General features: G+C 35.3%; 2 protein-coding genes across 2 annotated transcripts; one reads left to right on the top strand and one right to left on the bottom strand.

The window, feature by feature from the left end:
• Positions 1–143: 143 nt before the first annotated feature.
• On the bottom strand, positions 144–17,822 carry LOC133334052 (uncharacterized). Its single transcript, XM_061542351.1, has 5 exons — positions 17,731–17,822; positions 6,806–8,121; positions 6,449–6,643; positions 1,811–1,913; positions 144–1,645 (listed from the first exon to the last, which is right to left on the bottom strand). The coding sequence occupies exons 1-5, from the start codon at positions 17,756–17,758 to the stop codon at positions 144–146; spliced, it is 3,144 nt and encodes a 1,047-aa protein (XP_061398335.1). The 5' UTR covers positions 17,759–17,822.
• Positions 17,823–18,739: 917 nt separating this feature from the next.
• LOC133334051 (activin receptor type-1-like) lies at positions 18,740–22,845 on the top strand (the record flags this gene model as incomplete). The annotated part of the gene is made up of 9 exons (XM_061542350.1): positions 18,740–18,809; positions 19,183–19,333; positions 19,828–19,903; positions 19,975–20,194; positions 21,318–21,541; positions 21,614–21,828; positions 21,905–22,127; positions 22,200–22,387; positions 22,620–22,845. Coding segments are annotated over exons 1-9 (1,590 nt in total), but the record flags the coding sequence as incomplete, so codon positions are not given.
• Between the last annotated feature and the right edge of the window lie 1,072 nt (positions 22,846–23,917).

Below are 23,917 nucleotides of genomic sequence, written 5' to 3'. Positions count from 1 at the left end.
AAATAAAAATGGGTGTTCAAAAAAATCGATGAGATCTATTGCTTGATTTGAATAATAATATTTTTTCTGAATCTCTGAAATAGTCCAAACACAAGTGACATATAGCCCGCCCGTGGGAGAAAATGTATGTTTGTTATATCAATTTAAATCAATTTTCTAACCTCTGACGCTGCTGAGGGTATAAAACCATTTGAAGCTCCATTAATGACGGTTTCCTTCATACGGGTAAATAAGGTGGAATTTCGAACATTTAGCACACCGCTGCCAATGACACTGTCATTTGCATTGAATTTCAATGGCCTGCGCTTAAACGAAGCTGTATCCACGGCCAAAGGTTTAACTGTGGCTGTTGGTATTGATGATGGCGATGCTGTATTGATATGATTTTTAGGACCCATCATGTTATAAACTTTCACCGAAGGAGAAGGTTTCTCCACAACAACCACCTTGTCTTCCTCTCGTTTCAAGTGGATCTCACCACCAGATGATGGTTTAGTTGTGGTTGCCTTTGCGTCATTATTTTTTGTTTCATTATTGGCCACATCATTGGGATGGACACGTACATTGGGTCCATATTTAACCGGCCTCAACTTCTCTGGTATCATATGCGATTTAATTTTCAATTCTGTCGTATTCATAACCTCACAATCAATTTGCATGAGAACAATATCGCCATTTATTGAGGGATCACCGGCTGGCAACATTAATGCCATTTTTGGCCGGGCACTTTTATTATAGGAATATGCCGGCAACAGCAAATGATCCATATTAAAGGATAGCACATAAAATGTATCATCCTGGCGCTTTATACCTCTGAATAACCGCAAATATTCCTCACTGATGCGCGGCTTGAAAATATCCAATGAGTTGTGTTCATCCGTTGCCATGTCATATTTTTTCTGTTTTGCCGATGCTGCCGACATGGTCAAGTGTTCCTCCTCGCCATTATTTAAATAGATTTTACGTTTCTGTTTTACACCCACATCATAGTCCATATCGTAGTCTGTGTCAAAATTAAATTGTCCATTAACATTGTTGCTGTCCATAAGTCCATTGTCATCGCCGGTCATATTCAAATATCCATTATCTCCAATCCATTTGTGTAAATTCCTAGCCAAACGCATATTTTCCTGTGCACAATTTGTCATATTTCCATAAGCCGTTGTCGGTCCAAATTCCACACCCTTTATAGGCGGTTCATCTTTCGTTGTCGTTCCATTCAATCTACCCGTTGTCGTTGCGGTGCGATTTACCGGCCGCAAAAAGTGTAGCGGCGGTGGTGGTGGTATATTGGCAGCTTCACGTTTGCTGCGGTTGGTTTGTTCCATAAATTCATGTTCATTCGGAACCCATAGCAGGCGTCTACCCGTTGGGGCAACCAATGGCGATTCAGCTTCATTGGCTGCTGCTGCGGTGGCGGCACTAGCTTCCATGGCATTTTCCAATGCTGTTGTTTTATTTAGATAATTTTGGAAATTACCCACATTCAGAGTGACCATAAAGGCCATTGCAAATAGAACGGCCACATTTTTCTTAACCGTTGCCGCATTCATACGATGTTTGAAACCCTTAAAAGATGTGCTGTTGTTGGCATTTAAAGGTTTTGGAGCAATTTTAACATGATGCCTCATGGACGATGATGTCGATGTTGTTGTTGCTGTTCCACCACTGTGATCATGATCTGTCGTCAGGTGGTGATCACAACTATCATCATCCCCATCATCATCATGGCAGGAGTGTAACAAACCATTCAAACCATTTAATACTGTTTTTGCTCCACCATTCTTTTCCATCAGCAATGCGTTGCGTTCATTAATGTTGAGAGTTTTCAAAATGAATTCGCTGACATTGCGGTTTTTACAATTGCAGGATTGAGCAAAGGCCATTAGCTGGGAACGTAATGATGTGTTTTCCTAAAAAAGGGAGAAAAACAAAAGGCACAAGAGGATTAATAATGGAATTTTTTTTTACTTCTAAATCTGATTTCAAAATATTAAATAATAACAAATGCAGTAATTTCAGTACGCTGTGCAAAAAAAATCGGACCAATATTGGGAGTTTGGGGCACCATTTACATAAAATCGGAAACTATATATGGGAACTATATCTAAATCTGAACCGATTTCAACAATACTTGGCATACATCAATCTGGACCTAAATCAATACTCTGTGCAAAAATTTGTTTCAATCGGACCAATATTGAAAGTATGGAGCACTATTTACATAAAATCGGACGGAACTATATATGGGAGCTATATCTAAATAATAACCGATTTCAACGAAACATAAATCTGGACCTAATTCAGTACTCTGTGCAAAATTTTGGCTCAATCGGACTAACATTGGCAGTATGATGCTCCATTTACATAAAATCAGACGAAACTATATAGGAGCTATATCTAAATCTCCCGATTCCAACAAAACTTGGCATACATCAATTTGGACCTAATTCAGTACTCTGTGCAAAATTTTGTCTCAATCGGACTAATATTGACAATATGGTGCTCCATTTACATAAAATCGGGAGCTATATCTAAATCTGAATCGATTTTAACAATACTTGGCATATATCAATCTAGATCCAATTCAGTACGCTGTGCCAAATTTCGTGCAAATCGAAAGAAATATAGGGACTTTGGTGCAACATTTACCTTATGGGAGTTATATATAAATCTGAACCGATTTTTCCCAATTTCAATAGAGTTCGTCCTTGGGCCAAATAAATGAGCTGTGCCAAATTTGATCCAATTGGGATCATAAATACGACCTGTACTTTATTTACAATTTAACTTTAACAGAAGGACGGACGGACATGCATAAATCGACTCAGAAAGTAATTCTATGCATATTCTCAAAAGGAACTATGGGTCTATCTCGATTCCTTTTGCCTGTTACAGACATATGCACAAAGACATAATACCCTGTTCCACGGTGTGGTGAAGGTTATAAAAACTACAAAAAATAGAATGTGTAGTTATATGGATCCTATGCCTAAAGATTACCATTGTCATTTCTTAGGATCATACGATCATTTATAGAGACCACAGGAATTTACTGAGACCAATTGGTCTGTATAGAGACCCATGGCCTTTATTGTGATCAATTGGTCTGTATAGAGACCACAGGGCTTTATTAAGACAAATTTGTCTGTATAGAGAGTGACCCATGGTCTTTATTAAGACTAATTGGTCTTTATTGAGACCGATTGGTCTGTGTAGAGACCACAGGACTTTATTAAGACCAATTTGTTTGTATACAAAACCATGGTCTTCACTAAGGCCAATTGGTATGTGTATAAATATCACATTTATATTCTTCATTTATTTTCAAGCACAACTGCAAGTAAGAACATGAAATTAGGGTAATATCATATAACAGCCTAAAAGTATGCTTTACATTTGTCTACACTTCATTGCGTTGAACAGATCTGAGTGATGGTGATTGCAAAAACAGCAACTTTTGAAGTGGTTAGTCAACATTCACCATTTATTGCGGCTAAAAAGTGTTTTTTTTTTTTTTTGCCAAAAACAATACTGAAAGAAAGAAAGGCAATCGTCGTTCTTTTGTTGGCTATATATATGTGGCGGTGGCTCAACGTTATATGAATATATAAACGTGTTTTCTCTTCTTCCTCTTCCTGCGTTTACACAAAACAACAGCGTGTAGTTCGTTCATTATCTTGTGCCATAGCTCCAACGACAACAACAACAATCGTAGAAAGAGAGAGAAAAAAGTCGACATTTATTTATTATTTGCCATAAGTGTGCTGATTAACACAATTCCAAGCAATTGATATTTGCTAAAAAGCAAAATGAATGTATACTTAAGTCGTCATAATGTTTTTTTTAGGTAAAATCGCAACCGACATACATATATAGCTGTTCAATGAACTCTTCTACCACAAAATGTCCGTCTGTCTTCATGCGCTTGCTGCTACCTCTTCATTTTATTGTCGTGATGTTGAGAGATTGGCAAAAAAGTGAATGCCATTTTTTGGTAAAGAAAGAAATGTAATTTACTTTGCTTGACTGACTGACTGGCTCACGATTTATATTATGAAAGAGAGGCAGCATGCAGTTTAAAATTAATTTTACGCCTTGTAAAAAATTCAGTTCATGTTGTAGAGGGGCCAGGAGTTTTGTTTGTACTTGATAAGCCAACCAATTTTTCCCTTTCTTATGTCTGTTATTTCTAAAGAAACCAAAAAGAGAAAGGTTGCGAATCTACAATAACTTAATTTTCCCCGAGTGAAAAAAAATAACAATTTATATATTTTTAATACACACATGTGTTGTGTTTATATGTACTTTATAGGCAAACAAACAAACAGATAGCAGATATTGTGTGTACAAAAAATAGAACACACATTTAAAAAATAACGCAAAAATACAAAAAAAAAAGAATTTACACAAACAATTCTCATAGCCACATTTATTTTTAATGTATAGCAAAAAAAATTGCATATACTTGAGTTTTGTTGTAGCCATGGCCTGTCTAAACTAATCAAAAAACAGCAAATAAATTATTTCACAAACAATATTTAAAAAAAAAATGCAATGTCTACCTGACTCTAGAAGCTTATGAGAACTGCCTGCATAGAGATAAGATAGAAGACATTGTTGTTATATTCAAAAAAGCTGACGTTACTTTAAATTAATCCATGATGTACCTAACTATTGCGTTTTAGAAGTACAATAATTTCGATTCGAAATGCGCCGTCTTCATGAAATTGAAACCATGTGGTTTTTTGGTTAACTACAAATTTTAATACCGGTTAGGATCTGATTGGGGTATATTTTGGAGAAGAAAGCTAGATTATCAATTTGTGTCTTCTGCCACTCAGCGATGGACATCTACAGAGGATATGTTCAATTGTTTCTAGCTCTTCTTCGTCCTCACATAGACGACAGTAATCCTCTCCGTTGGAGTCCCATTTCGAAGTGAGGGATCTAATCTTGCAGTGACCTGTTATGATTCCCACAATTATGTGTTGCTATGTCCTGGAACCCAACATAAGTTAACTATCCGTCGTTAACTATCAGTCATTCAGAGCGAACTTGCAATCAAGAACTGCTTTTGAGTTTGTAGTGCACGACTTCAACTATCGACATATATAGTCACCGGTCCCGTAGTATTATTGGCAGTAAGTGTTTTGATTATCTCGGCCGCTTTTGGGTTTGCAAGGATTTCTACTTGAAAACGCTACAAAGATTGTTAAGTTTATATGAGTTGTATATTTCATGCGGTGTGCTTCTTAGCGCTCCGTTAGTCAGGATCGAAACCGATCGCTGTACTGAATTTAAATTTGTCAGCAGTATCTTTTTGTTGACCCCCTTGCCACCATACAATGCAATCATATGTAAGAATGGGAAGAACGACCGTCACATACAACCAGTGTATGATATTTGGTCTTAGTCCCCAGCTCTTCCCTATGGAGTTCTTGCAAGAGTAGAGTGCTATTAGTCCTTTCTTAGAGCGTTCCTCAACATTCCTATTCCACGTTAATTTGCGGTCAAGGATTGTACCAAGGTAGTGGGGGTTTACACCAAGACCCCTGGCGTGTGCCCAGTTAGTCAAAGTTGAAAGGGCGCCCTCCATAACATCTGAAATTTTAATTAGAAATTCACCTCCAACCACCAAGACTTCATCATCGGCATAGGCTACAACCTTTATCCTGAGATAATTGAATTTCAGAAGTATCTCATTTATCACCAGAAGACATAAAAGGGGAGATAGTACTCCCGCCTGTGGTGTGCCTCGGTTGAAAAATTTCCTCACGGAACTCTCTCCAAAGGATGAGTTGATAATTCTCCTTTCCAGCATTCTATCAATCAAGTTCGTTAGAAGTGAGGGAATACCTGAGCTTACCAGAGCAGAATGGATGGCCTCTAGCTTTACATTGTTGAAAGCACCCTCAATATCGAGGAACGCTGCCAAGGTGTAATCAGAGAACTCCATGTTCTTCTCAATGCATCCAACCACCTCATGTAAGGCCGTATCCACTGATTTGCCTTTGTTGTAGGCATGCTGGCAGTTGCTAAGTTTGCTTTGGTCAATAGTATTTCTAATTTCTGAGTCTAGTAACCTTTCTAAAGTCGTGAGTAGAAAGGAAGAGAATATAGTCCTTTGGTAGCGAATGACTCGGCTTTCGGGATCAAGGTCTCTTTCCATGAACTAGGTATGTACGATAAAAGTAGACAAGCCCTAGAAATGTCTTGCAGAGAGGCTAATACTCGTTCATCTGCGTGTTGCAGCATGGTCGGTATTTTACCATCTGGACCAGGAGTTTTATAGGGTTGAAAACTATTTATCGCCCATACCAGTTGTGTGTAGCTTTTAGTGTTTTCTATCAGCCTCTCCTCCTCCCTCGTTCGAACCATATGCTAATGCGCACACTGCACACTATGACATTTTATAAGCAATAATTCTTTAATTTATCGCACTTACCCCCTTCAATGAATAGTTTTCCTTTTCCAAATTGTGTATGCGATTTTCCAAACGTTCAACGTATTCCTTTTTCTTTTTCCGCGACAATGAGGCCGATTCACGATTTTTCAACATACGCAATTGTTTCTTAAGAATTTTATCATCACTGGCACCGCTAAAGTCACGCAAAGATGAATGTAAATCCGCACGAGAATTCTTCGACGTTAGAGATGATAGAGTGGCACGAGCAGCAGCCATGGCAGCAGCAGAACGAACATTCGAATTGCCGGTGTTGTTGTTAATTTTTGATGAATGTTGTTGTTGATGATGTTGCTGTTGTTGTTGCCGGTTAGTAGTTATCATGTTTGTTGGTGTCACATTTTTGGCCAATTTAACACCATTTGGCAGAGAGATTGTTGCCGATGTTTTTGGTTGTTGACTTGTTGTGACACTTGTTGTTGCCTGTCCCAATTTATTTGCTGTTATAAATTTACCACTGGCGGTTTTCATAATAATTTTCGGTGGTGTTCCAGATTTTTTGACACCACCACCATTTGTGGTATTGACCTTTTGCATGAGGGCCTTAAAATCATTCGAGGAAAGGAATATGGTTTTAGGTTTGGGATTAGTTGGGGGAGTTGTGGTTACTTTTGCTGCCGGGGCGGGAGCATTGATGACTTTTACCGTTTGTGCTGGATTTTGGAGAGCAACCGCAACTGGTGGTTTGACAACTGGGGCTTTTATATTCACCACAGGTGTTAGTTTATTTACTGGCAGGGTGGCGGCGCTGGATTGTACGGGCATTATTGTGCCTGGTACAATATTAACTGGTTGCAGGGTGGCCACCGGTACCACGGGTAATGTAACTGGTATCAGCGTGGGGGGATTGGTTGCCAATGTCACCGCCGTAGTAGCTGGAGCAGCAGCCACAACTGGTGTTGGGGGAGCAACAAAGGTATTGTCATCTTCATTTACAGTGGTGGTTTTCATTTCCTCATCACCTTCAAAACCATTTGAATTTTCCGATTTTTCATTTTTAAAACGTATAAATTCCGACAGATCATCTTGATGTTCATGTTCGGGAGATGCAGCCGTCGAATGATGTTCGGAACCATTGCGTGGCACCGAAAACAACGATGATGAATCACTTTGTACTCCACTGGTAGTTGAACTACCACTCGAACTGGAACAACTTCCCGTGGGCGAGGGGGTATTGCGTTCATTGTGTTGATTCAGTTTCCGTATTGTATCCTGAGTCAGGTCCTCAAACTTGGCATCGTCATCGTTAAGGAAATTAATAAAATCATCCGGATTGAAATAATCACCATCTACCGATGATGTTGAAGAGGTGCGAACCGGTGTATCGAATGGTGACACATAATCGCCGGACGATTGTTGTGAAGTGGCAGGGGAGGGAAAGGCGGAGAAATCAAAATGAAAATCACTTGGAGCAGGATTATCGGCGGAAACAGCTGAAGTAGTGGTGGAGGTCATCATATGGGGTAGCGGATCCATGGCCATGGCCACACCAGCACCCATATCATAGTCCTCATTTTGATGACCGTCCCCCAATGGCTTGGGAAAGGCATTCAAATCAAATGATGCATCCAAATGAGAATCCGTTGAACGTATTATTTCATCCAAATCATCTAGGCTATAGTCGCCAGGTTGCGGCATAAACGATGCTATTTCATCTGTAAAAAAATAAAAGAACAACAAAAATTCCATTATTATTCAATTTTTATTATGATGAAATAAAATTTTGAAGAAACCACTGTTGAGCCAGCAGAAGTCACACATACACAACACTGGCATGTTCGGAACCAAATGAAAATAAAGAAGGAAAGAAAGAAATAAAAAAACAGAAGAAGAAGAGCAACAAATGAAGACACGATGCGATTTTATTTAATATTAAATTTACATAATTAATGCGAATAGCTGCTAAGCAAGCGCGCTTCGTGGTGTCGTCTTCGGTGAACAAGGTGAACTTTTTTTTTTTTGTTTGTGGCGCTTTTGCAAGCGTGACGATTATAAAATTGATTTTGTTTTCTTGTTGTACTCCAAAAACCGATGACGTCCATCATTATCATCATCATCATTCGAATAAAGTGAAGGGGATGGGGAAGCGACAACAAGATCTCTTTGATGAGTGAATGTGATGTGTCCAAAATTACCGATAACTGACATTTATGCACACCGCATACATACATAAATAGCAACAATGTTATTGGAGAAATTTTAGCCACTTTATTACTCATCACTTGAGGGGTTTATTTTGGGGTTTTGCTAGGAAAATTTGTGATCTAATAACCAATAATTTCAAAATAAGTTGGGGTAAAAAAAATGAAAGCAGTTTTTCAACCACCACTTGAATTTGATTTTTTAGCCTTATCAACAATACCTTAAATTCAACTTAAATTTTTCTTCTTCACATCTCATTCTCTATATATTTAAAACAGAGAAATAAAAAACTGAAGGTCAAAGTCACAACAATTCTTCTTTGATAATAAAAAAAATCAAATCCGCAAAAAAAAATATTCGATAAAGCAGAATTTTTGGCAAAAAAAGATGCGGATAAAACTCAGATGCTGTCAATGCAATAGCCAATGGGCGATTGCACAGATCTGACGATTGCCCCTCGAGCAAGCTCGTCTCGTTCCCTTCTATGTTGCCATGTCCTGGAACCCAACATAAATTAACTATCCGTCGTATATCATGCAGAGCGGACTTGCAATCAAGAACTGCTTTTGAGTTTATAGTGCACGAATTCAACTATCGACACATATCACTGGTCACTGGTCCTGTATTATCGGCAGTAAGTGTTTTGACTATGCTTGAAAAACGCTACAACGATTGTTAAGTTTATATCAGTGTATAGGATTGTAGTATAGGATTGCCTACAAGGAAACTCTACTCTGATGCCATAAAAGTCTCTATGAGAGAGAACATAGTCACTAATGTGAGTATTTCTCCTGAAGAAATCACAACCTGGCGTTATGTTGAAGATACTAGCGGGACCAAAGTTCAGCGATTTCCAGGCATCCGTTCCTAGGAGCCTCAAGGCACATCTGGCCGCCTGGAATTTAATCAGAATGTCAGAATGTCTCAGGGCAATATTCTGGCAAGTCTGGTTATTCTACCACTGCGAATTACATTCGCAAACCACACTGGCGCCGTATAGCTTACCACTGACCGGCCTATTGCTTTATAAGAGGTCAAAAAGGTTTCTTTGTCAGCGATCCAAGTGTTGCCGGCTAGCGACTTGAGGACCTTATTCCTACTTCTCTGCTTATCGCATAAAGCAGTGGCTTCCGCAGACGACTTGAAAAGGCTGCCGAACGTTACTCCCAGTATTTTGCGTTAGTTGGTGGTCGGAATCAGTTCTCCATCGACCGTTCAGTGGGAGCTTAATTTCAGCCGTCCATGTGGTGAACAGGGTGGCTGTTGATTTTGTGGCGGATATTTTCATATTCCTCAGATGGAAGAAATTAACAAGATCGGCTATGTAGAAGTTTAACCTATCACATATATATGTATGTCAACAATAATGATGTTAAAAGTAGTTAATCCAGGTGACTCCAGGCGGGAGTTCAGTGTCCACAATTGAGATGAAAGAGGGACCAAGATAAGTCTGGGCTTTGCCATGTTAATGTCAATCAGAGCCGTTGCTCGGTATCTGTCATCCCCTACGTCATTGACTTTATATACATAGGTCTAAAAATTGACTTTCTTTTCAAAACTATTTTCTTGAAACATAAAAAATCTGATTTTTTTTCTTTTTTTGTGAACATTTTGGGCTCCTATGGGCCCGTTACCATTTATCAAAATGTCGGGTAATGCAAACTAAGTCCCAATTCTTTTTGAAAAAAAACCCGGTAGAAAATTCTAGATTTTTATTCTGAATTTACAATTAAACAAATAGTTCCCCTCTTTTTTATGACAAATCAAATTGAAATGGTTTTTATTACACTCTACATCGTATAAACTACATATTTACAACTTGAAGCGGAGGGTGAGGTGGTATCTAGGGCACAATTAGTATAACAGTTTTTTTTTTAATGTAATGTCATATCAACATTGTAATCATTTACGTTCTGTATACACGACGAATTGAGGTAATTTAACTACTCCATGTTCCACCATGGTTATAAATTTTAATAACATATTGTTTATTTTGGTTTTAAGATTTTATCTCATATAGCAATGAGAGTAAATGGGAAAATATAATTGTTAACCCCATTTTGAACAGAGTTTATAAAAAATAATCAATAATTTGTTTTTTATTATAAATATAATAATACTTTCCATCGTATTTACAATATCTCGTCTAAATAAAAAATATTTTCGTCTAAATAAAAAAATTGTAACAAATATTTTATTTTTGTTTTCCTTTTCTTCTTCAAGTATCTAAATCAAATCTTATCTCCTAGAATTTCCAAAACTTTTAAAGCAACAAACACACACATACGGGAATCTTATCGAATAGAAAATACAAATCATATTTTTTATGATAAGACAAACGAAAAGGTTTCGATTTTTTTTTCAAATAAAACAAAATAAAATGTATCCTAAAGTGTAAATGATAGAAAAGAAGAAAAAAACAAGAAGTAACCTGTTGCATTGTGGGACAATCCCTCTATTCAAGCCATATTTCTTGGAATTTATCTTAATGATTTTTAAAGAACCATAAATTTAACGACAAAAGAAAAAGTAGAAGCAGTAACAACAAAAAAATAAGGGGTGGAAAATTGATTTGTAATCAGTTGAAAAAAAAAAACATTTAAGATTTTTTTACACACACACACACTAGCCCGTTTATGACAGGCCCTTTAACACTAAGGGTGCTAGGTAGGATCGTATGGATTTTCAACACTTTTCATTAATAACAATGATATGTCTGTCGGTACGGTGGTACACAACCATCGGTCATGCTGTTTACCAACAAATTGTAACTTTTTGAAACCCTGTTTATCAAATGAAACCAAAATTTCTTTTTTTTTTGTATTGTATTTCAATTGTTTTTGTTTGGTATGTTTGTGTCGATGTGTTCTTTATTTACAAAGGGTACCCCGAGAAGCCAGTGCCTGGAAAAACCATTAAGCCGCACTTTTGTACTTTGGACATAAATTATAGCATAGCCAAATAAACAGCACACAATCACCAAGTGTTGGGTTTATGACAGCGCATTGCATGTAGTTGTGAAATACATTATTTATTTAATGGGTATAGAAGAAAAGAATGTTTTTTTTTTATAATTATAAGTAATTATATTTATTTTACTATGATGTCGATTATTTTAACAGGTGTTCTTCGGATGTTTTTTGCAAATAGGTAGTTGGAAGATATTATTTTTTTTACTCAGAAATAATCTAAATTCTATCTTCTGGGGATCTAAAATATATTGCGCGATTTTCCAAAAACCGAAAAATTGGCCTACATCAAAATTTCCCCAAATATGTATAAAGGTCTATGAAGATGTGCGAAAGTTCGTCTAATATTTTCAGATCTATTAAGGTGTATCCCCTACGAAACGATTTAACATATTTTCCCCACAAGGGGCTTTATCTCAAGTAGACCGTATAGGTATGTCTCATGCAAAGTTCTACAAATATAAATATCTCTATAAACTGATACGATGAGGTGGATTGTTTTCTGCCTATTCCAAATATTTTGAGCAAAAATGTATTGAATGAATTAGTTTACTGTTACTGACCGACAGCAGTTGTTGAACTGTCTGTGTTATCAGTTTGTTCCAGATTAATTTTACAAGATTTTTTTTATTTTATTTTTTTTTTTTTTGAATGAAAATATTCTGATCGACAGAATATGTACCCGGTCATGTACAGAATATATAGACGGTCAAAATTTAGGAGTGGGGGAGGACTCAAAGACAACCGAAAACTAAATGATTCAGCTAATATGTATATGGCGGCTATATTAACAAAACTGATATCATCGGGTACATCAATGAAATTTATCGGCTTGAAATTGTATCAAGAAAATTAATTCTGGAGGTCATATAAAGAAAACCTTCCCTTGCCATATACCGCATTCAAGATACACAACATTGGGTTGGATGTTGTGATCTTATCATCCTCATCAAATGGAGTTGGAAACTTATTTTACTCGGGAAACAAAATACCGTCTAAAAGAATGCCAACGACAAACACGAGAATCATTTCGGATATCGACTGTTAAGATTCAGATCAAGCCGAGAATATCAGTATTGAGACCTACACATATGAGGGTCGTTTCCACGACAGAGGGGTCTACGATCCGAAACGACCCGAGTCGAAGAATTGGATTTATTCCTGTAAAGTCAAGGGGTAATATTTATTTGTTTTAAAGAGGGCCTCAGTGGATTCCTACTCGTATGAAGTTTTTTTCCAAGGACCAAACAGACGTGGATTTTTAAAATAATATTTTTCCAAGGACTAAATAGGCTTGGATCTTAAAAAAATATGTTTTTTCCAAAGACCAAACAGTCGTGGAATTTTAAAAGAATTGTTGTTCAATTGTTTCTAGCTCCTCTTCGTCCTCACATAGACGACAGTAATCCACTCCGCTGGAGTCCCATTTCGAAGTTAGAGATCTAATCCTGCAGTGTCCTGTTATGATCCCCACTATTATTTTGATCACTCTCTCTCTCTCTCTCTCTCTTATTATGTGACAACAGCGAAGAAGTTCATCGACGAAAGAGTTCAGGCCAGATAGCTTTTGAGATTCTGCAACCAGGTTCTCTCGACCATCTGTTGCCGACTACCTCGCCGTAGAACAAACGGATTTTGCCAATGAAATAGCCAATGTGTAGTTGCACAGATCTCTCAATCGGGAGATTGGACGCCTGTGAACCCTTTCGAACAAGCTCGTAGGCTATCACGTTCCCTTCTATGTTGCTATGTCCTAGAACCCAACATAAATTAACTATCCGTCGTAGATCATGCAGAGCAGACTTGCAATCAAGAACTGCTTTTGAGTTTATAGTGCACGACATTAAAGCCTTGAGGGCCGCTTGACTATCGACACATATAGTCACCGGTTCCGTATTATCGGCAGTAAGTGTTTTGAATTCTCGGCCGCTTTCGTGATCGCAAGAATTTCTGCTTGAAAACGCCACAAAGATTGTTAAGTTTATATAAGTTGTAGATTTCTAATTTCCTACAGTAAACTCCTGCACCAGTGCCTTTCTCTATCTTTGACCCGTCTGTGAAAAATTTAATGGCAGAGGTAAGAAGTCACTAGTCCAGTATTCCCTACTAGGAAAACCTACTCTGATGTCATTAAAGTCTCTATGAGAGGGAATATGGTCACTAATGTGATTACGTCTCCTCAAGAAATCACAACCTGGCGTTGTGTTGAGGATACTAACGTGACCATAGTTCAGCATCCGTTTCTCGGAGCCTCATGGCACATCTAGCAGCCTGGAATTTAATCTAGTGGTTGGAGATTCAAGATCGCATTCAAGGCTGCCTGCGGTGTGCTTAGCGCCCGGTAGTCAGGGTCGAAGACGATCGCTATCAATGACCGAACAGGGAATTTTTAAAGAGAAGATGAAACAGGAGTGGATTTGAAAAATAATATTTAGTTTTTTCAAGGACCGGCGCGTTTTTTTTTTTTTTTTTTTTTGAAGAGTATTAGTCCACGGACCAAACAGGATTTTGAAATTTTATCCAGTGTTAGGTAATATAACCCTAATCCAAAACAGATGTAGCCACAAATGACACCAGTTTGGTCGCTTGATTAAAACTATACAATTTATTGTTCATTATTAGCAAGTTATTTGCCAAAACGATTGTCAATCGGGTTTTGAACAAAGGTTCATTAGAATTAAATACATATTTTTGCTTCTACCTGGAAAATATGGGAGACTTTAAACATTTTTATAATAAAAGAAATTTGTAATTTACCATGAAGTTTTTGCTAATTTGGCTATGCATTGCTACTTGTACCCGTATTTTTTGGCATAATCTACCAATTTCATATACTGACCGTTACATTTTCAATCAACCACATTTTTAGTAGCAGCAATTACCCGCATTTTTACAAGCCAACATATGAAGGCGGTTTAAATAACACCCTATATACTATGGACTACCAGTGTCTTAGAAATTTTTTTCAACTGAATAACATCCATTTTCGATGGGTTTTAACTAGCTTTTATGATCCTCGATTACATCCTTCCCTGTGTTTATTCTCCTATTTTTGTTCCTATTGGTTCATAATTTCTAGATAAAAAAATAATTTTTTAATTAAGTGTATTAAATTAAGAAATAAAAGAAATTCCACATTACTTTCTACGCTATTACCATCCATATCACACAATTCCATTTCAGTAGTGAAAACCACGTTTTTAACGGTTTTACAATGAATCATTAATTAAATCCCTCTAATAATAACAAGAGATCAACGATCAGAGCGAGAGAGACAGAGAAATAAATACATCACATGCATGCACACCACACGTATCACTGCCAAGTCAGGTAAACAATCAACACTGAGAGATGCAAAGGTAACAAAACAAAACCTGTTATCTGTCTCTCCTGCACCAGTGCCTTTCTCTATCTTTGACCCGTCTGTGAAAAATTTAATGGCAGAGGTAAGAAGTCACTAGTCCAGTATTCCCTACTAGGAAAACCTACTCTGATGTCATTAAAGTCTCTATGAGAGGGAATATGGTCACTAATGTGATTACGTCTCCTCAAGAAATCACAACCTGGCGTTGTGTTGAGGATACTAACGTAACCATAGTTCAGCATCCGTTTCTCGGAGCCTCATGGTACATCTAGCAGCCTGGAATTTAATCCAGTGGTTGGAGATTCAAGATCGCATTCAAGGCTGCCTGCGGTGTGCTTAGCGCCCGGTAGTCAGGATCGAAGACGATCGCTATCAATGACCGAACAGGCGGGAGAAGATGAAACAGGAGTGGATTTGAAAAAAATATTTAGTTTTTTCAAGGACCGGCGCGTTTTTTTTTTTTTTTTTTTTTTTTGATGTGTATTAGTCCACGGACCAAACAGGATTTTGAAATTTTATCCAGTGTTAGGTAATATAACCCTAATTAATATAACCCTAATCCAAAACAGATGTAGACACAAATGGCACCAGTTTGGTCGCTTGATTACAACTATACAATTTATTGTTCATTATTAGCAAGTTATTTGCCAAAACGATTGTCAATCGGGTTTTGAACAAAGGTTCATTAGAATTACATACATATTTTTTCTTCTACCTGGAAAATATGGGAGACTTTATTATTATTATTTATTTATTCATTTCAAAGCCAAGCCAAAAAGCCTTATATGGCCAGTATACTACAAAATAAACTTAGACCAAATTAAAAATATAAATTTTAAACACTAGTATTTCTTTTCATGTTACATTTGTTCAAGCTCCATAAATATTCATTAAAAGTAATAGAAACAAATCATTTGAATAAGAACTACTCTGAATTGATTTACAAAAACATTAAAGTAAAATATTAAGTAATTACAGAAATTTATCTTCAGTATTCAACTACTCAAAATAAACAAATTAAATTGTATGAAAATAACTCAAAATGGCCAAAAAATAAAGGATAGATTTAGAAGGAAATTATTATTGTTATTTTTTATTATTAATCAATACAATCAATACAATATTGAATTTAATTAACATATTTAATAATGGCTAAAACCAGGGAAAAGCAAAAAAGGCTTAATTGTAGCCTTTTATTCAAGCGATTGAAGATATTGTAAGAGTTTATTGCGATATGAGTATTGGGATAAATTTTTGGTAATGAATTATATACCCTAGCAACCCTAGTGCAATATGAACGTTCCAAAATTGGAGTTAATTGTGGAAAAATAAGTTGGGGATTTCTTGTTTTTTATAATAAAATTTTTATAATAAAAGAAATTTGTAATTTACCATGAAGTTTTTGCTAATTTGGCTATGCATTGCTACTTGTACCCGTATTTTTTGGCATAATCTACCAATTTCATATACTGACCGTTACATTTTCAATCAACCACATTTTTAGTAGCAGCAATTACCCGCATTTTTACAAGCCAACATATGAAGGCGGTTTAAATAACACCCTATATACTATTGACTACCATTGTCTTCGAAATTTTTTTCAACTGAATAACATCCATTTTCGATGGGTTTTAACTAGCTTTTATGATCCTCGATTACATCCTTCCCTGTGTTTATTCTCCTATTTTTGTTCCTATTGGTTCATATTTTCTAGATAAAAAAATAAATTTTTAATTAAGTGTATTAAATTAAGAAATAAAAGAAATTCCACATTACTTTCTACCCTATTACCATCCATATCACACAATTCCATTTCAGTAGGGAAAACCACGTTTTTAACGGTTTTACAATGAATCATTAATTAAATCCCTCTAATAATAACAAGAGATCAACGATCAGAGCGAGAGAGACAGAGAAATAAATACATCACATGCATGCACACCACACGTATCACTGCCACGACAGGTAAACAATCAACACTGAGAGATGCAAAGGTAACAAAACAAAACCTGTTATCTGTCTCTCTTTTGACAAACACTGCTGCTGCAACAAGAAAAAACATGGATTTTATGTGACGTCTTTGTTGTTGTTGCTGCTGCGTCTGTAGTATTCCGTTTATTCCGGCAAAAAACAGAAAGAAAAATGGAACACGATTTTAAATAAACAAACAACAACAAATATACACTAACACTACTCTCACACACACATATAGCAAGTGTATATATTATTTTTTTTTCTAACAAAAAACTAATAAGCAACTCGGCAACATGACTTGTGCTGCTCTTCTTCTTTCGATAATCGTCGTAACATCAACGCCGTTTACTTTAAATAAATTCTATAACTGCGGTAAATCGATTAATATTCTAAAAGAAATTTCTGGTTCTTTTTGTTACAAACAAACATATGGATGTTTGAAAAAATAACACACAATAAAAAACAAGATAACATTTCATTGAGCCCCAAAAACATATTGCAGACCATTCCTCCTCCGCCATCGCCTCTTTATATATTACGTATGGTAGGTAAAATATAAAAAAATGGGCAGCCCAACAAAAATATATTTTTTATATTGTAACCATTTTTTTGCAACCTTATGAATGAGTTTGCTTTTCTAAATTCTTGTTACTCTCGCGCAAACACACACAACCACTCATATTTGACATAATTGCACTATATATGTACATTGTACATATATATATATATACACATCTACACCACTTGAATCACCACTTCTTTTTTCTCCTCATAATACACCCATCTAAAAGCGGGCCTTTTTTCATTTTGCTCACCGTAAAAATTGTCATTATCCACATCCATTTTTCTTATTGTTGTTTTGTTATCGTTTGCACTTGAATTTTCTTCTTTACAAATTATTTATATTTAATCATATTGCATTTAGTTTTATTATTTGATTCATCATCAAAACGAAGAAGAATAAAAAAAAACACTTATCCGGTCGCACCAAACAAAATTGCTGGCTGCACGCAAATTTGCCGACGAGGCAGTTGAGAGCACGAGAGAATCACAACTAAACGTAATGAATGAATTGAGCGGACCTATTTGAAAAGCCGCACACGTAAAAGAACGGCGTTGTGATATTAGTTATGGTGAACTGCCTGGCCACACATCAAGTTATTTGGATTTTTTGTGATATTCCTTTTGGACTCAGTTTGAATGCTTGATTCACAAGCCATTATCCCATTTGTACTATCAAATTGTACATATGTGAATACTGTACATGTCGTGAGGCCATTATGAAATTTTGCATCTGTTAAAATGATATGACAAGGCCTATATAAGGTCGGCCAGTAAGCACAGGTGGGTATAAAGTTTGCTGTCAAATCATATTTTGAAACATATACATACATACAAAATTATGTCAGACGTCAAAACGAATATATTAATATTTTATCACAGTATGAAAAAAAAAATTGTATTTTATAAGTTGATATGGCCTACCTTGAATAATTGTACATAACTTTTGTCGCCTATGGAACTGACAATTTATATCGAGTTGATTTCGTAATAATTACCCAGTATATAATTACCCATTTTAATAAAACGCGTCTTTTATTTGATGTCTAATAAATTAATTTGATAATCCAAATGACGCCTTTTATTAAAAATATGTAATTTGCTTTTGACTTGTCCTTGTGTCCCCCCTTCCAACAGGGTTGTATTTCATATAACAAATAATGCGAAGACGTTTATTAACGGCGTTCATTGCCAAAACATGGCAATGTAATATTCATGGTCGATAAATCGATTAGTCGAAAGTCGATTTATTTATCCCTATTTCTAATGGCGATTATAAAGTGGATTATTTTTATTTTCATTATTTGTATAATCAATATAAAATATGTAAAAGGTATATAAACAAAAATGCAAGTGATGGAAAATATTAAGCAACAACAATAAAATGAAATAAAATAAAATTTCCCTGGAATATAAATAAATTGTGGGCAAAGGAAAAATCAGTGTTCTTTTTTTCATTCTCCTCCGATTCACACAAATTGTTTTTTGTTGGTGTGGTGTATGTGTGGTGTCTGTCGTCTCGCGTTTATGTGTGTATATTGTTTGTGTTCTAAAACAGACCGTAAAAAATGCAGCAATTATTATCATAGAATTTGGAAATTGAACTTCGTAATTATTGATGTTTGAAAACAATTATATGTGACCTATGTGATATGATATTTAGTCGTAATTTGTTGTATTCAAAAATATTCGATCTCTCGTTAAAGGTGAAATAAGTGGCCGCTTATTGGACGAGCATCAAGAAAATATGGATAGAGAAACGGCAGCTGAAGTACTACAACAACAACATCATGCAGTAAACAGTAAAGAATTTCCAATTGTGCCTGCACAAAATTCAATACAGCCACCACATCCAAGGTAAGTGGCGGCGGAGTGATTTTTTCCATTATTATTTCGGTATAGCCGGGATATCAGTCAAAAAAAGCTAAATGATTATTGCTAGAAAAATCTCATAATATTTTTGCATTTTTTATTGCTATATATTTCCCCTTTCTATCCGTATTAAAAAAATATGAACCTATAATTACAACCTACGCTAAAATAAAAAAACAAAACCTACGTAGGAGACATTCAAAGGCCAAAAGACGCATGAAAAGAAGGTAACCCACATTGCAAATTTCTTGTGGACCATATATTGTTTTCCGTTCCATTTGGTCGTGATTTGTTATGATTTTTTACAGAAGTGGTGTTTTCTTTTTTGTTGTTCTTTTTATTATTGTTTATCAACAATATGATGGATATTCTTTTGGTTCTTATACATTAATTTCCTAATTGTATTTTTGTTTATTCCCATGTACCTATTCGTTTAATTTTATAAAAAAATAGTTTAATACCATTTTAACTATTTACAGATTTAAATGTTTATCATGCGATGCACCCTGCCACAATGCAACCCAACATGCCCACATGTGCCAGAATGCTATACAGGTTTGTTAAAACCGATCACACGCTTCAATCAACCGTTTTTTTATCTTATCTATTTGATTGTGTTTTGACAGTGTTACAAATCCCGTATACGTGATTCTTTTGGCGAGGAAAGGGTTAACCGTGGTTGTATTATGTCTCCCGAACAAATTCCCCTTTATTGTAATCACAATTTGGGTAATAATTTTGGTGGACCACGTAAACGTAATACACAGACTTTCATAAATTTGGAATGCTGCACGGGAGACTATTGCAATGATGGTGATTTTCCAGAGCTACCTCCACCAATCGATGGTAAGATAAATAATTTAATTTTTAATTTATTTGCATACTATCGAATATCTATATTAGAAAATCCAGGGGATCAGAGAATTTAGCAAGGGTTTCAAAAAAAAAAAAAAAAAAAAATCGCGGGACCGGAAAAAATCGAAAGTCGACGACATATCTATAGTTGATCATAGTTTCTTCTCAACAACGGAACCTACTCTAATATACAGCATAATTAGAAACCTAAAGAGGTTGGGAAAGTGCAACCTTGAGACATAATATATCTTCTGATCTCTATAACCATCGATACCATCTCATACTTTCCTTCTCACACTTGTAAGCTTCACATCTCGTCGATGATCACATTGGACCTGACGGCCTATGCCGTTGTCACAACAACAACAAAATCTTTCGATTTTGAGGTATTTGCAGAAAAAATTGCTATCAAATATTTTCAAATCTAACAAGTAAAAATGTTGTTCTCTTTTTCTACCATCCACCATGAGGTTGACATTCAAAAATGCGGGTCTTTTAGGGGAAAATGAAATGCCTTATTACAACCAATTCGGATGCAAAACACAAATTCTTAAAAAAGGGATATTGGGGTATACCGTTAAATAGGGGAACTTTTGGAAAAATACTTATAAAAATCCAGATCTTTACGCCTGATGGACCTTTGGAAAAATATTTCTTCTAGAAATCCAGGTCTGAGGAACCTATGGAAAAATATTTATTTAAAAATCCACTATCATTTCTATTGGGGAGGATCACTATACATTAGGAACTCAATATACCAAATTACAACCAATTCGGATGAAAAGTGTGCCCAAAAACTTAAAAACCCAAATATTTGGGGGCAACGTTATATGGGTGCTACATCGAAACTTTATTCAAAATTATTAATTTTTAATAGGGAAGTTGGCTATACATTAACAATCTCAAATATAAAATTATAGCCAATTCCGATGAAAAATGTGCTCAATAAACCCTAAATACCGAATATTGAAGCCTATCATTATATGGGGGCTACCCTAAAACTTGGGTCAATATTTATAATTTTTGGTACGGAAATTTGTCACCCAATGCCCCGTTGTATAGGGGCTACTCCGAAACATGAATTAAAATTTTTATTAAACTTTCCTATTTACAGAAGTAACCCAACTAAATGCGGACACCAGCAACATTATGAAAATGACATTTGCTATATTGGGACCCTTTGTGATTATTTCGATATTGGCCTATGTTGCATTTTATTTCATACGACGTAATCATCGTAAACGTTTAGAGTATTCCAGAACCAAACAGGATCCCGATTCATATTTGGTCAATGATGAATTGCTGCGTGTTACCAGTGCCGGTGATAGTACACTGAGGGTAATATGAAAATTTATATATTTGTTAAATATATGATTTATAAATTATTATTATTATTTTTTTAATTTTTAGGAATATTTACAACATTCAGTAACATCGGGTTCAGGTTCCGGCATGCCATTGCTAATACAACGGACACTGGCAAAACAAGTTACTCTTGTGGAATGTATTGGTCGTGGTAAATATGGTGAAGTGTGGAGGGGTCATTGGCATGGTGAAAATATTGCTGTTAAAATCTTCTTCAGTCGTGACGAAGAATCATGGAAACGTGAAACTGAAATTTATAGGTACGAATACAGCAATATTTTCTTGAATTCTTTATTAATCTAAATGTTTTTGTTAACTCTTGTTTTATTTTTGTAGTACCGTTCTTTTGCGTCATGAAAACATTTTGGGTTTCATTGGCTCCGATATGACATCAAGAAATTCTTGTACACAATTATGGTTATTGACCCATTATTATCCCCATGGCTCGTTATTTGATCATTTGAACCGTAATGCCTTAAGTCATCGTGATATGATTCTAATATGCCTTTCCATTGCCAATGGTCTGGTACATTTGCACACCGAAATATTTGGCACCGAGGTAAATGATCTCTTCTTTTTTTAAACCGATAAGAATTTTTTTAATCTACGTATATATTTTTATACTTTACAGGGTAAACCTGCTATGGCTCATCGTGATTTAAAATCAAAAAATATTTTGGTCAAACCAAATGGTACATGTGTTATTGCTGATTTTGGCCTAGCCGTTATGCACTCGAATGTTACGGGAAAATTAGATTTGGGCAATAATCCAAAAGTTGGTACAAAACGTTATATGGCACCTGAGGTATTGGATGAGAGGTGAGAATCAAAAAACAAAAAAAAAACTGAAATACAATCGACTGTCGATAATTTCAAATTTAAGGGACCAGGGAAAGGATTTAAAGACTTTTCAATAACTAACTACTTAAAATAACTAACATATTTTAAATTATCGAGTTTCGACTGCATTTTTTGTAAAATGTATTATTTTATAGTATTTGTTTTATGCTTTATTTTATTTATATTTTATTACTTTAAATTTTATTTCCAGCATTGATATGCACAACTTTGAGGCTTTAAGACGTACCGATATCTATGCCCTAGGTTTAGTTATATGGGAGGTATGCCGACGTACAATATCGTGTGGTATTGCTGAAGAATATAAAGTACCCTTTTACGATGTGGTACCATCCGATCCAAGCTTTGAAGATATGCGTAAAGTTGTATGTGTGGACAATTATCGACCGTCCATACCAAATCGATGGAGTTCAGATCCGGTAAGTTTTGTATACATTATTAGCACATATATAAAAATTTGGAGTAGACTACATAATATATACTTCTGAAGCATAGTCTGACATCCTTCGTAATTATATATTACCTCCATGGCCACATATATATATATATATATATATATTTTCATAGGTCGGATTAGACGTGAATCTTTTAAAAACTCATAAACCGCATCAGGATTTTTTTTTAAATATAAGTTCTTCGCCGTGGATTTTTTAAAAATACTATTTTCATATCCCTTGATTAAAAATATATACAGTGGCTCCATCGAATAATCGGACAAGTGGTTGTCAGATATAATAATGCTATACATTTCAAAAAAATTGTTTAAATGTGTAGTTTTTTTCGCTTTTATTTACACATTACTTACTTATATTTCTGAACAATACAAAAAGCAACAACTTTCCTAGTGATAAAAGTAAATTTCGTCAGAAAAACAAAATTAACTCAATTTATTGTGTTCAACGCAAAATCGGACAATGCAAAGTATCAATGTTAAAAGTCCCGTTATTATGCAAATATGAACTTCAAATCTGTATTTTGTTTGTCGTATTCATGTGTAAATTGCATTTAGATCAAGAAAGTGGTAAAACTAAATAAAAATAAATTTAAATGGCTCCAAAAGGGAAAAAATTCAGTGTGGAAATCAGACAATTAATAGATACATTGAATTATGAAGGTAAAACAGTAAGAGAAATTGCCGTATTGGTTGGAATGAATAAATCTACTGTCCACGACATTATAAAGAGGTTCCGTGATGAGTTCAGATTGACCAATAAAAGCAGAGAAGGTCAATGGAAGATATTGAATGAGCGAGAAGAGCGTTCGATATTAAAAGAAATAAAACAATATCCATTTAAAAGCGCAAAAGAACTTAAAATAAATTTAAAAACTCGCACTTGAAAAGATGTGTGCCTAAATATTATTCGCAATACATTACATAAATATGATTATTATGGAAGAGTTGCAAGAAAAAAAGCATTTATAAGCCTTAAAAATAAAAACAGTAGAATAAAATATGCCAAGGAGTATTTACTAAAATTAGAAGATTTTTGG

This window comes from Musca vetustissima, unplaced genomic scaffold (genome assembly GCF_032173495.1).
Source record: "Musca vetustissima isolate MV318-11 ecotype Yass unplaced genomic scaffold, APGP_CSIRO_Mvet_v1 utg58755, whole genome shotgun sequence".
NCBI lineage: Eukaryota > Metazoa > Arthropoda > Insecta > Diptera > Muscidae > Musca > Musca vetustissima.
This window is presented reverse-complemented; position numbering and strand designations above follow the sequence as displayed.